This window comes from Podarcis raffonei, chromosome 7 (assembly GCF_027172205.1).
Source record: "Podarcis raffonei isolate rPodRaf1 chromosome 7, rPodRaf1.pri, whole genome shotgun sequence".
NCBI lineage: Eukaryota > Metazoa > Chordata > Lepidosauria > Squamata > Lacertidae > Podarcis > Podarcis raffonei.
The window spans coordinates 18,705,752-18,721,215 of NC_070608.1; the positions used below are offsets into that span (position 1 = coordinate 18,705,752).

Genomic DNA, 15,464 nt, shown 5'->3' on the forward strand with positions numbered 1-15,464 from the left:
CTACTTTTCTGGACAACCCCCCCCCCCAAAGCTGTTTGCAACAATAAAAAGCAAGTGTTAAAAATTGATTATTACTAAAGCAGAGAATAAAATGGACTTAAAACTACACATTAATTAGGAGTCCTTTGAGACTGACAAGCTTTTGGATTTCGTTCCTCTTCCTCATGGAATTCTCACTCACCTGCCCACTTTGTGTTTGTCTCTCAGCTTGCTTTCTAATTTAGAAGTGTGTTCCAGGTTCTCTCGCAGGAATACTGGTCTCTGAACAAAACCAGAAAACTATCCTAGTGTTTCTAAGTTGGCATCCTCATGCCTTTGAGGCTTCCTCATGCTATCCCTCTAGCATATGCAACTTAGAAGTGAAGCTCAGGCTCTTGTCATAGAAGTAAACCCTATTGAATTCAGTACTGTCAATTGTTTGATTTACTGTGAATAATGACAGGTTATAATTGCAGCTGTTATATCTGCATTTCATTTTTTAAAAAGTGAGAATAAACATCTCTCCCCCCCCCTTTGCATCTATCTGTATGAATTCTCGATATGTTTGTACGTGCATGAGCTTCTGCAAAGTATGCTTAAAAACAAAAAATGTTATAGTTTCCACTACTGATGCATAATAAAATTCTTGACTCTGACACTTTCGTTTAACTTCAGGTTATTAAGAAGGTAAAACTTCTGCATTTAAATTGGAAAACTGGCCTTAGGGGTTCTATTGTGTTGTAAGAAAGGGGTAAATTATTGCCCCATATACTTCCATTATTTTCTTTCTTGGACAAATGACTTGTTTATATAAATAAAATATGAGAGTCTGAAAAACATGTGGATTCCATGCTGATAAAGTAATATAAATGTAGATGCTTTAAGTACATGTTTTATTTTTCCTGCTAGGTTATCCAGATTAATTTTGAAGAATTTGATCTGGAGATTGGCTATGACACACTAACAATTGGTGATGGAGGAGAAGTGGGTGATCCCAGAACTGTCCTTCAAGTGTAAGTTGCCTTAATTTACAACCCAATGGTTTAATATTTTGCTCATCTTCTATATACAAGGGAGTCACTTGTTGCAATATATCAAATTAATTTCTATAAAGCCGGTGTTAGCTACTCTACTTACCTTCCTGCCATTTCACATGGATTTTAAGATACGTCGTTTGTAGTACAAACAAGAAGAAAAGCAGCAAAGATGGCACAGACTGGGGGCGTTACTCCAGTGATGGATTTTGTATTGAGTAAAGTCTGGACAACATGTTAGTTTTTCTGCACCTCCTGTGCCAGATCACATTATATTGAAAAAGAGAAAATTCCAAAACACTAGTTGCTTTGTTTTGCTTTCTTTAAATAAATAAAATCAGGTGGTTCCCCCCGCCCCCATGGGATTGTGATATGGTACAGTTGGAGACAATACTTTAAACAATAATATGACTTAAAGAAAAATGCATACTTTATCTCCCTTCTTTGCTGATTCTGCCCACCCACCTCCGGTCTCTGGCATGCTGTTTGCTGCTTCATATATCAAAAAAGTCAAGTGATTTTGGATGTGGGCTGGGAGCATGAAAGAGGTGAAGAAATTTCTGTATGGTGTGGAGAAAGTAGATAGAAGTTTTTCTCCCTCTCTCCAAATATGAGAACCAGGGGTCATCAAGTGAAACAGAATATTCAGAAGATCCAGGAAATGCAAAATGAAGTACCGTACTTTTCCATTTATAAGACTAGGGTTTTTTCTTTAAAAATTATGCTAAAAAGTGGGGGTTGTCTTATACATGGATAGTGCATAGGGTGGACGTTTGATTGGTTGCTGCCGTGGCTGTCAGCAGCTATTGGGCGTGTTATTGGTTGCTGCGTCAATGGCTGGTGTTGATTGGCTGATGCTGGTGGGCAACTGGCAGCTTCTTCTGGTGAGGGGACAGATGAGAAGCGGATTTTGCAAATAGTCCCCACAAAATGGGAGGCATCTTATACATGGGGGCATCTTATACATGGGAAAATACGGTACTTACTCACATAGCACAATCTTAAACAATGGCATTTGATGTCACAGGTTGTAGTGATGGCTACTGAGTTATACTGACGATGACCAACTTGGGTGGCTTTAAAAGTGAACTAAGCAAGTTTGTGGAAGATAAGGCTATCCATGACTGTTACTCATAATGGTCATTTACTACATCTATACAATAGACAATATGCCTTTTTTTACTACCAGTTGCTGGAGAACATGGTTGAGGAGACTGCTGTTCTGCTCATGTGCTGCTTGTGGGTTTCCATCAGATACCTGGTTGGTAACCGTGGGAACAGGATGCTGGACCAAATGCACATTTGGTCTGATCTAACAGGGCTCTTCTTACATTCTCATGAATTTCATTTAGCTGATCTGTGACATCAGTACTTAATATCTTGGGCTTTAGGCCAAGAAGATTTCAGGATAAAATTGTTAATGAATGACAGGTGGTATTGAAACATATCATCCACTTGTTTCGAACCACAATCCTAAATTCCACCAACTCCAATAAAACTTTCTCTTCTGTATTTAAGCATTTGGGGTTTGATACTGTTAATGAAGTGGGATATGGGAAGATAAGCTACGATGCAGAACATTTTTTCTTCTTCTTTAAGGATTCTGATTTGCTAAAAAGGAGCTATTGATCGCAGCATGCCAAGTGTTTGCTATGTTTAGTTCCTAGGGCTGGATTGAGGAGTTGTTAGAAATAAATGAGTGTTATTTATGCTGTGGCTTTTTGAAGAAATCTTCTTACGAGCTTGGTAATGTGCATGGCTTGTTTTTGACTGTTGTAGTTGAGTGTAGGTTAAATTATAACTTTCAAATAAAGAAATTCCCTAAACTATATTCTCTTTAAAGTGGGGGTGTGGTACACAAAAATTATCTACGAAGTCTGCTTCCTATAGTCATGCCTTGCAATTTTGAGAATTCTGTCTGTCTATTTATTTCTGGAATTTCTCGTGCAGCTGAAACTCATATTTATTCTGTCCTGTTCCGTTCCAAATGCAAATGAAAATTTGTCTGTGTGTGCCTCCTTAACCTTTCTACATACACCCATTGTATGCCAACTGGAAATTGTACTAATGCTTATGAACTAGATATTGTTGAAATCTTTTACAATTTCATAAGGGATAAAATGCATGTGGGGAACGTATTAGCTAATATTCTGGGAAAAGTCTAGACCAGGGTTAGAATATGGCCCTCCAGACCTCTGTATGTATCCCTTAGGACTTTCTCTAAAGGACTTTCCTTCCTCTTCTCAGGCCATTCTCCTCACTGGTACTGCTTTCGCCTGGCTGAAATGTGTTCTTGAACTATGATAACATCTCTTGCTTGCCTGAATGGAGAGTGGAGAGGGCTTTGTGTGTGTGCATGTCTGAAATGTAGCTTACTGTACAAATGTGAGAGTCAAAATGGTTGCTCCATGTCGTTTTGTCTCTGGCCCTTCCCACTTTCTGTCTCTGGCCTCGCCCACCACTGGCACACGGCTCCTGGAAGGATGCTCAAGAAGGAATGCCGTCCTTGACCTAGGAGCTTCCCCAGCCCCTATCTAGATCAATACAATCAATTATCAATACAGCAAAGGTTTCCATATTTGTATGACCTCTTCTTGAAGTAGTTGTGAGAGTTGGTCAGTCTTCTATTGCTCAGGCTTAGTCTGTCTGTTCTGTCTATTGTGCATTTATCCTCTTTTACAATAAGGCTTAAAAGGGGAAACTGTGACTATGCATAATTGGCTAAAGCTGTTCCTCTTCCCTTCTTTATTACTATCAAACTTTATTTCAGTCACAGACAAGCATAACTTTATTACGTAAGAGTTCCTCTAATTTTCTATCAAAATTCTTAAAAGAAGACAATGGAAGTCAAATATTATGCTGCTGGTATTTATATTACAAATATAGCAATATGTATATATAATTCTAGCATTATGCTTGTAGGAATGACTCTGTTTCCACGCTGGCTTTGTTTTCTGTATACGTATAAGGTTTCCCTTTTTCCTCTTCAATTCTCTTTATAAACACTGCAAGGGTTCAGATTCTGATGGGGGAAAGGAAATGCCTCATTAATTATATTGTCCATCACCCCACCCTTTCCCCAGACTGGGGTGGAATCTAGACACATATAAAAAATTGCTGAGAAAATGCTTTTTTAAAAAAACGTTTTGGAAAATATATTGAATTGGCCATAAGCTCACCATTGCCATCTGGTGTCAAATTTGTATAGTGCACTTAAAATGAACTTAAAAAGTTATATTTGCAGCTGTATAGCTGAGTCCTTTGTCTAAAAACACATAAAAAATAACATCGATAAAAAATAACATTGAGAAAATACAAAAAGTTAAAAACACATAAAGAAAAGAATTTAAAAGCAATTTAAATGTAATAGAACTAAAACACTATACAAACAATTTATTAAAATACAGATAATAAAAACAAATGGAACTGCTTTTATGATTCCATATCTGAAAATGCATCAAGTTAAGCATATATATATAATCATAGTGTAAACTTGATCATTTCAGAATCAGTTTTGTCCTATTTACTGATTTCCCCTCCAGCCCTCACCCCAGAATATGAATCATTCCTCACATGTTTGGTCTACTTTAAGATTCTAATGTTTTGTAGCGACCCATCCGAAGCAAGACAAACATTAAATAAGACTGATGAAATTACAATGTTTTGTTACAAATGCAAATGAACACTCCATTATTTTCTCTTATCATCACATTACTTCAAGTTGTCAGGAGCTTCAGAGTAAAGTTACTACTACATTATAATAAAGACGATGTAGTGGGCGAAGATGTGCTAATAATTTGCTGAAAATCTTTTCCAATTTACACAGCTGTCAGCCTGAGCGTGATTGTCTCAAGAGTTATTTCTTGTTCAAATTGGCATCTTCAATCTGCTTTGCAATATTTATTCATTTATATATATATCTGTCTAATATGTGTTTGGATTCAGGCAAGTGCCATTGACTAGACCAGTGGTTCTGTAAAAATTACAATTTGATACACCAGCTATCTGCCAAATGGCAATGAAAGCAAGCTAATATGTCACCATCCAGAAAACAGCCATGACCCCCCTCCTCCAGGGAGATTCTCACACTTGATGTCTCTTCAGACAGACAAGACACTTCCTCCCAGAGTGATAAGCAACCAGCTAAGTGATGATAATTTAAGAAAACCTCTGTCTCCATTGATTGTTACTGCTTTCGTGACCCATTTGCCTTTAGTAATTAACGAAACACATGGAACAACCAGCTTTAAAGAAAGAACAACTTTCTTATTGAATGCTTCCAAAGTTGCCTCGCTGCCAAGAATCATACAGCAAATGTTATGCCTCCCAAAGTGTCCTTTTCATAAATATTTCCTATGATAAGGAAGTCAGAAAAGCACTCGTCCAGGGGGATTATTGCCTGTCATGCGGCATCTTAAGCTGTTTTCAGTCTGGGAAAGAGACTGTGCTATAGCACCAAGCTTAAGGACCCTTCCTGTGCCAAGAAAGATTGTATATAATAATTATGTATAATTGGTTATTGCAATTAGGTGCTATCAGCATGGTAATTTTGGTCATGCGGATGTGTGCTAATAAGTATAGTTCAGTGGTGGAACATCTGCTTTGCATGAAGAACATCCCATCCCAGTTCAGTCCTTGTGCTTCGAGGACCATAGGTAACCCCCCAGAAATAAATTCACACAGACTCAAATTTTAGTTTAAAATTAATGGGCAAAATTTAGGCCACAACTTTATTGATTACACAATGTGAGCAGTATTGGCTTAGGCATTGACAAACTAAAACTGAACCCTGCCTGCCGCGCGGGAGGTCTGAAAGGGTAAACCAAACGAGGGAGCTACATCGATGAAAAACGCCTATAGCTCACCCCGGGGTTCCTGTGGTCCTGGCATGGCCTTAGCCCTTCAAGCGGACTTCGGATGAGATCCAGAACCCCCAGATTTCTTTAACGGAATACCCTTTTTTAAGGAGGGGCAGGTGATGACCACACCTCCCCCAACCAAAACTAAGTCAATGCCTAACCGCCAAACCTTACAAAGTTGTGACGATTGCTGGGAGGTAGGTGAAAACCAAATGGCCAGTGCCAATCTGCCAAGTGGACAAAATTCCTACCAGGCCCCTGCCACAAAGCAGGCGACCAACCGAAGTCCCAAGCAAGGCCAAAGCACAGAAACCAAAGAGGGCGGGTGGGCAGGTGTTTGGCAGCACAAAGCAAGTGGTTCTGATGCGTCGCGCTGCCATTTATAAACCCTCCTCCTCCCCCAACTTGCGAAACAACCTAATTGGGTGCTGGAACTGGGGTGATCAAGAGACCGCCCCAGCAACACTGGACTAATGTCATGGGGGCCCCAAGGTCCCAAGCGCAAACAGGACCCTCCTTAAAGAGGATCCTATTTGGAAGCAGGGCTGGCTCACCCATGAGGCAATCAATGCGACAGGATCCACAGGGGCAGGAAATCCAGCCCCCAATGAATACACTGATGGAATCTACACACATACTAAAAACGTTGTGAAAATGCTTGTTTTTTAATTTAAAAAAACCATTTTGAAAAATACATTGAATTTTGCATAGCTCACTTTCGCCATCTAGTGTCACAGTTGTATATTGTACTTTACAACACATTTAAAGGGTTTTATTTGCAGTTGTGTAGCTGTGTCCACTGTCCGCTGCAACAGCTGTGGCACACTCCTTAGAAGCCAGACCAGATGCCTCCTCAGCAGCCCCCCCCCCATGCTGCCTTACAGTGGCCACTGGCAAACAGGAGGCATGGCTGGTCTCCTCCAAGCCTTTTTCCTGATTTAGATCTTCACTCACTCCTTCCCTGGTACGGGAAGCACCATTTTGTGGTTTGCCTCACGTGCCAAAATTTCTTGGGACAGTCCTGCCTGGAAGTTGGACCGAGAGAGACCACTGGAAAGCCAATGTCAATACTGAGCTAGATGGATCAATATTCTGACTCCCTATGAAGCAGCTTCTCATGTTCCAAACATGTGCTCTGGTGCTAGAAGCACTGTATTAATCTCTCCGCAACATGCTGCACCTGTGAAATGTTTCCTGCACTGTCAGAATAGCGAATTCACAATAGATGCTCTAATTAAACGAAAAATCACCGATCTACTGTGACTATATAAGAGCAGGAAGCTTTTACTGTTTCCACCTGGGAATATGTATCAAGATTTTGAAAACAGAATATGTGAAATATATGAAAGAGAATCTGAGATGATCAGGGAAGTGTGTCGAGACAAATAATTATCTGCAGCTCTGGAAGTCTTCAGCTGTGTTAATTCTGTTGTGCTCATAGTACTGAGAGCATAGATGAAGTCCACAGTACAGTCACAAAGCCCCCTCTCTTCCATAGATCGGGGCACTACCTTATTTTGTATTCCATTACTATTGTTGTAAGTCACCTTCTGTGCTTTGAAGAAAGGTTTGGTATAATTCATTATAAAAACTACAACAACGATGATGATGATGATGGTGATAAGAAGAAAGCCAGAGGCACATCAGAACTCTTGCCTCTTACATTGTACAAAAGAAGTCTGAATTAAGATATTAACTACACTAGGAATGCATTGCCTTTCATTACAGTTCAATGGTTGGCTTGGCCCTCTGGTAGTAGTGCAGAACAAGCATTTGACTTGTGAGGATGCTTTAGGCAGCCACAGCCGCCTGATGTCACAGGAGCAGGCAAGGAATAGTCACAGCTACAAAGGAACAATGTGGAGCCTTCACATGGCAGCTTATTCTATTCCCTAGTTTTCCTAACTGCTGTTTTCATGGAGTAATTGTGGGAGGGACAGAAGTATGCATGCGTGGTAAGGGTGCGGCAGCAGCGATGTTGCCCAAATGGTGTTACTTGTTGTGTCACATCACACCCAATGGTATGAATGAAATTTAGCCTGACATGAGGGTATATTGGTCAAAAAGCCACATTTCCATAACAAAGCAGGTACTGCTGTGATTCCTCATCCCTGCCCTGTGGAATGTATTTAGAAACCTTCCATCTGCTTTTGCTGGAAGTTTTAATCACAGAGCCATTTCAGATCATAGATAAAATTCGCTGTTCAATAAACATTCCTCTATTAGGAATTCTGTTCCTGTATGAGTCAGATGATTCAGTGGCCTCATGTTTGCTGCTTGACTATGTGTTCATTATCTTGACAGAACAACCCTTTAACTATAGGACTTCTTAAAAAACAAAAAAAAAACAAAATCGTGGATTCAATCTGAGGTTTAAGCAAAACAACAAATTGCATATCATTTGTCTCCTGCTGTTCAGCTAGACTACGCTATTTCCATCTCTTGTGGTTGGAACAGCATCCTAGAAGACTTTTACTTATTTATTTCATACAATTTATACACAGCTTGATTGTAAAAAAACACACAACACAATACAACACAACAAAAAACCCTCAAAGGCATTTACAAAATCATTTCCTTCATATATCTCTGCAAACCTTGCCCTTTTGATGAAACCTTTGGTGCAATCCTGTTTGTCTATTGTAAGATCCTGATGCCTGATTATGTGAATTTCCCCCCTCCAATCTCTGCCCCATAACATAGCCCCCACTGTCCAGGAGTTCAGTGGAGTGTTTTCATGGATAGTGAGGGCTGCAGTGAGGAGGGAAAGAGAGTTTGGCTTGGTGAGCTGCCTTCAGAAGTGGAGTTGGATCAAAGGGCTTTGTGAGAACAAGCAAAGATGGTTAGTAGGAATGGGCAGGGACAGAGCCCAGAGGAGCACACTTGGCATGGTGGTGGCAGTTCCACATTCTGGGGCAGTTCCACCTTCTACCCTTGAGTATGTTGACCACCTTCAGGATGAGAGCCCTCATAAGGTTGTCACCATCCTTCAGTGTTCGGTCACATAAGAACCTGGTGGAACAGGCCAATGCCTCATCTAATCCAGCATCCCATTCTCACAGTGGCCAACCAGATGTCTGTGGAAGCCTGCAAGCAGGACACGAGTGCAGTTTCCAGCAACTTGTTTGAGAATCCTCTGATAGTGGGGCTAGAACGTAGCCATTGTGGCTAGCAGCATCGATAGCCTTGTCCTCCATGAAATTACCCAATCCTTTTTAAAGCCATCCAAGTTGGTGGCCATCAATGCTGCCTTGGGAAATGTACTTTCTTTTATCTGTGCTGAATCTTGCCACGTTCAGCTTCATTGGATGTCCACAAGTTCTAGCTCTATGAGAATCTCTTGGGTAATATTATAATAATGTGAGAAAAATCCAGACATTACAATTTTATCATTAAAACTAGCTTTTACCTTTCAAACGGAACAGCTTTCTTTTTAACCCTAAGTGTCAATTGCAAGAATTAGATAAAAAATTTTATCATGCTGTTACTTAGCTGTAAGATTTTCAATTGGTAGCATCTCTCCTGATGACTTTTTGAAATGCTGTGATGTTCTAGTCCCTTAGCGTGCTGTAATCAAGATCTCTTTCTTGCCTTTTTAATATCTCTTTATTTGAAGACAATTTCCAGCTAATGGGATTTTTATTTTGTTTATGATTAGGTTAACGGGAAGCTTCGTACCAGATTTAATTGTCAGCATGAACAATCAGATGTGGCTTCATCTTCAAACTGATGAAAGTGTGGGCTCAATTGGCTTCAAAGTTAACTACAAAGGTAACTATAAGCTATCAAAGATGTTCCTAAAAGGACCCGAGTGTAATCCTTGGCTTTCAGTCTACAAAAGGAAAACTAAAGAAAAGATTTCTACAGTCTGAGGTGAAACCAGAGTATACTAAAGAAAGAAAATTCGGGAAGGCCCATTTTGCTTTGTTTTTTGTGTGGAATTGTACTTTATTATGTGTACATAATTTTCAATGGCATCTTATTAAAAGTTGTTGGGAGTGGCTTTCTCTAATTTGACTATTCTGTCTGAAAGGCATAGAAATGGGTTGGAATCTGAAAAGCTGTCGTCTGAAAAGGTTTTATTCTGGTGATCTCAAATGGCTGAAGTAATAATAATAATGCTGCTCCTTCCTAATGGATAGTCATACTCTCCTTGGTTAGGGTTCCAACATCTGGATCAGGAGAAAACATTATTGCTACATATTCAGTGTGACAGCCCTTTTGATATTTGATATTTTGATATTTGAAGATGGCTATCATATCTCTTCTCAGTTTCATCCTTTCCAGACCAAACATATCAACCCCCACAGAAGACTTGGTTTCCAGCCCCTTGATCATCTTGGTCACCCTCCTCTGCACACATTACAGTTTACCAATATCCCTCTCAAATTGTGGTGCCCAGACCTGACCACAGTGTGGTCTGACCAAGGCAGAATAGAGTGGGACTATTACTTCTCTTGATCTGGACACTATACTTCTGTTGATGCAGCCTAGAATAGCACTAACTCTCTTTTTTTGCTGCTGAATCACACTGTTGACTTTTGTTAAGCTTGTGTTCTACTAATGCTTTTCATTTGTACTACATGTAAAACCAGGCATCTCTCATCTTATATTTATGTTGCTGGTTATTCCCATTTAAATTCATTTGGTTAGTTTTGGCCCAGTTCTCCAATCTGTTCAGAGTTCATATTGTTTTCTTGCCTGTAGTTGTTCAACCCTTTGACCTTCTTTCTCTGTCCCCCCTGCCCAAAATTAAACAAAAGGCAAGTTGACATCATAATTACAAGGATCTCCAGCTTTATCAAGATGTTCTTTATTGCCTTTTCTAGAAGACCCTGCCCTAACTATGCCAATTAATGTATTTTTGATCTGAAACTTCCAAGAAAGGTAGCTAACCACTTGAATTCTCAAAGGCAAAGATTGTTTGCAATAGCTGTCAATAGCTTTCAGCAGTTTAAGGAGAGGTAGCATTGATGCAGTCACTCAATCATTCAGCTTACAATTGATTGTGTTAAAAATATAATATAAAGCTAACCAGTGCTTTTTTCAGGGGGGACGCAGGGGGACGCATAGCCCTAAACATTTTGTGAATCTAAGTTTGGCCTCATTGAGGAGCTGTATTTCAAAATGAGTAGGAAAATGAGAGTACCCCTAAACATTTTTTTTTTAGAAAAAAACCCACTGAAGCTAACAAAAGCATAAATATAGAGAACTTAAGGTAAGTTGATGAATACACAAGCATTTTCACAACAACATCAGATTCATTTTGCCAAATAATATCTGACTTACTATGGTGTGACAGAATCATAAACCTTTTAGACCTATGCACTTATTTTTGTGTAACAATAAGAGATCATCTATTTTACAACTGTGGGCATGATTAGGATATTTTTGAATGGTCTCTGATGTTTCAGAAACGTTCGGCAACCACTCTGTACTGTTTCATACTTGGGCTAATTGGATATTTTATTTTATTTTTATCAAGACTGAGCAGGTAATGTGATAGCTTAGCAAGCTATCAGGTGTCTGAGGCACCTGAAGGGTGATGACCACTAACCCAACCTGGCCACCTTGAAGTGGATGTTAACCTTCTTCAGTAATGGCCCACTGGCTAAGGAATGGAGCTGTCGTGTTGCGACTGGGAAGGTGATGAAAGGTGCAGATCAGCATGTTGCAGATCCAGTGTTGAGGACTGGGAGGTTCTTCCCAATAGTTTACACAAGTCAGAAGTTGTCCACACTTGGCCTTTGTATATTAGGTTATGCTTATGGAAGTTACCAGTGCCTGGCTAATAAAATTGTATTTTCAAGGTTGTAGCCAGCTAATTTCCACTTGTTGTAGACCCACTGAAATTAATGGACCCATGTTTGTTAGGTCTATCAATTCCAGTGGGCTTGCTCATTGAATGAATAACATGGGATACAACCCTCATTCTTTTTCTTTCTTTCTTTTTTTGTTGGGCGGTTAAAAATGGTGTGAAAAGGAATGGTGTGTAAAGGACATGTGCAGAAATTCAGAGAGCATTTCTTTTGTGCTGTGAGATAAGTAAGTTCCATACCAGGCCATGACATATACTGTTTTCTCCTAAAGAATGATCCATGAGCAGTGTGGTAAACATTATTTGAAATAAGACTATTGCTTCTCCATGGCATTTCTGTGAAGGCACTGAGAGAACAGTGGAAAGGGACTTCAGGGATTTCCTCGTAAACGGCTATGTGAATTATTGATCCTGTACAGTCTACCTGGTTATATTTCTCTCTCAGTTGCTAGAAGGTTATGGGTATAGAAATTTATCCTTTCTCAAAGTGTAAAAGCCATATGGATGACCGGTGACAAAATTTAAGTCAGGAACACAACTCTCAGAGCAGCCAGTCTTGAAAACAAGTTGGTGAATCAGAGGGACAATATTAAATACACTCCACTCCATCATTCCTTAAGAGAAGAAAGCTCTTTGTAGTTGTAAAGAAGGGATTGCTAGAGATGGGCTTGAATGCTCCTTCACTCCCACTGCTCTTCTAAGACTAGAATTTGGCAGGCCCTGGCCTTGTGATTCTCAGCTCCTACTTTCTCTCTGCAAAGACATAGATACAATTCATGATCCAGAAACTCTTCATGATAAACTAATAGAATTTTATTTAGTCTATACAGCGTTTTGTTACACCTCTTTCAAGATTTAAAATCATTTGTATGTGCTATTTTACCCCTATGCATGGGACTGGTGTGAAATATATCAAACTGCTAGGAGTAAACAACAACAATGCAGAGCAGTGGACCAAAACCTATTCAAAGAATTCCAAGGGGGAAAGAGACTTGTTAGTGCTGCAAGAGCATTAGCTGCATTGATACACTGCAATTGATGTGATGAAAACAGACTGAACCTGGTTAAATTTCAACTTTGTTAATTTTTCCTAGTTAACTTCTGGGTAGATTTTTTTTTTTTTTTTGGTCAACAATCCTGTCCCTGGGTGGAACAGAGCTGCTATGCTAGGTTCCAAGCAAATGGGTTAGTGTTGCTTAATGGGAGGGGGAGGAGTTACGCATCGGGGACTTGGGTGCAGTGCATACACACCAGAGGAACAAATCCAACATTCCTGCCAATGGGTAAATCGGTCCTTCTGTAATATTGTTGAAGAGTATAGCAGTACTATTTATTTTCACTGAACATTCAGATCTAATGCAAAATAAATACACCAGGTGGTAAGATCAGTGATTCCCTCTGCACTAGGTTCACATACATCTCACAAACATTTTTCATTCCCAGTTTTGGTTTCAGATGTTGGAATAATCTGGATTCTAATGCTGTTCATTTCACAGCACAGAGGTAAAACAGAAACCCAGTGGTGGAAAATGTTTCGGAATTGCTGACTAAGAGATGCTGCAGATATTGAAAATATCCAATTGCCTGACGATGCAATCAAGTTTAATCTGGGGATATCTTCCTAGTAGGGACGAGAGACTCAGTTCAGCAGCAGTTGCAAAGAATGCCTTGTGATGTTTAACGATTCACAAATTTTATTATTTAATTAATGTTCTAGAAAGTTGAATTGGAATAACTTGTTCCTTTATTCATCCTATAGCTATTTAATGCAGTTAGAAAGCAATGTAGCAGGTACAATATTTTCAGTTTGAAAATAAATAACTTGCCATAAAACAAAGTGTGACATGCTCTGGGTCTTCTCACTGAACAGTTCTGAATCTTAAATATATCATCGTAAGAAACATGAATAAGCAAGTTAGCACCTGCAAACTATTTAACATTACTTAATTGCTAATCATAGTCATTGCAGAATTCTCACTTATTTTTTGATAGCCAGAAGATTTAATGGGTACTCATGGAGGTATGACAGCTTTCTTACATATCAAGGGAAAGGAGAAATAAACATGATGAAATGATATTAGATGGTAATGAAAATGATATTAAGGAGCTGAACTTAAATACAAGTAGGCTTAACAGGCTATTAAAACATCACAGAAACCTGCAAAATATGTGATTTCTGAAGCCACTTTATTTGAGGTACTTCAAAATGAATTTCGTTATTTCTTATAGAATTCAGGCTTGAGTATGGCAAGGGGTATAAAATTCAGAGTGTGTCGTTAGTATCGATAATTGGTCTAATGATCCGTAATAGCTCTGTTGCAAAATGATATGTCAAGTTCCTTACAACAAACAACATTATTAGCAATTATAGTGTTAAAATCATTTAAGAAATATTATGCTAAAACATTTGCACTGACCATGTTCAGCTGAATTTGGAGACGCGTGGCCAACTATCTATCCTCTTGATCCTTGCCCATCTTGGCTTCTTAGAGCTAGGCCAAGAGGACTGACTCAGGGGGTCCGGGGGTGATGAATACTTCATTAGAAGGCAGGGTACTATCTGCCTTGGATGCCATGGTGCATCCTCTCTTCCTCTCCATGGACCCAGAAGTGTTAAGCAACTATCCCCTTGTGTCAAATATCCTTTATTTGGCCAGGGTGCTTGAGACTGTGATAGCCCAGCTTCAGTTATGTTTGGAGGAAATGGATAATCTGGATCCATTTCAGTCCAGCTTCAGGCCAGGTCACCTTGATCACCCTGGGATATGGCAGGAGAATGATGGGAGTGTGGCCCTGCTATTGCTCCTTGACCTCTCAGCTACTTTCAATACCATTTACCATGGTATCCTCATAGAGCAACTGAGGATTGGAGTCACTGTAGGTCTACTCCTACATCCAGGGTTGTTCCAGAAAATAGAAGACACATCGGTGGCTGTGATGTTCGGGCAGAAGAAAACTTTAGAAGCTCCTGAACAATCATCCAGGAGGGAGAGAACATGCCAGTCAGGCATGTGTCTCTGCCATTGTCCTACTCATGAGTAGGATGAGCTCTTGATACCCTCACATTTCCGCCATTTCACCACCACCCATTTTGTCCCCTTTTCCAGCTACTTCTGGGTCACCGCAATGCATGCATGTGTGGTCACTCAACAAGTGGACATACATAAATCAGTCATGACCTGTAATGAATTGTTTATTCTAAAAATGCCAAGCACATTTTTTACATTTCAGATTAGATTATCAGTTGTCATCTGCTGAAGGCAGATAGTGTCATTGAGAATTCGTTGTAGCTGTGCTTCTGAGACAGTGCTTTCTGAGCAACTATAAGAGTTCCGTTTCAGGAAATACAAAGAGGTTTCATGAACGCAATAGTTTGACAAAGGACATCACAACAGTAGTACTGGAGTCATTAACCTGATTATACAATAATATAGATGGAAAATACATTCTGAAAGCTGTCAATTAAATATAGAACCCTGATGTATGAATATAATTTTTTTCTTAGCTGGGAACAATGAGGGGTTATTTCGTTGTGGAAAAGTACTCTGCATATATTTGATAGATTTGCAATGCTTTGTTATAGATTACACACATTAAATGTTACTTTTGATTTTATAAATATAAGGAATCACAAACAGATAAATCATTTCATAATAGAGAATATTTCTCTAGCAGTGGGTTTCAAGGTTTTTTTGTAGTTAGTCCATTATTTTTTTATCATCATTATCATAATTGCAAATGATGCTTTACAGAGTTTGAAAGGCAGTTGTAAAG

General features: G+C 39.4%; 1 protein-coding gene across 4 annotated transcripts in view; it reads left to right on the forward strand.

Moving 5' to 3' along the window:
* CSMD3 (CUB and Sushi multiple domains 3) overlaps nt 1-15,464 on the forward strand; it is a 594,298-nt gene that overhangs the window by 334,034 nt on the left and 244,800 nt on the right. For all 4 annotated transcript variants that reach the window (XM_053395420.1, XM_053395417.1, XM_053395418.1 and 1 more), the window contains 2 exons: nt 889-992; nt 9,531-9,643. In XM_053395420.1, coding sequence (XP_053251395.1) covers nt 889-992; nt 9,531-9,643 — 217 coding nt within the window. The remainder of the gene's footprint in view (nt 1-888; nt 993-9,530; nt 9,644-15,464) is intronic.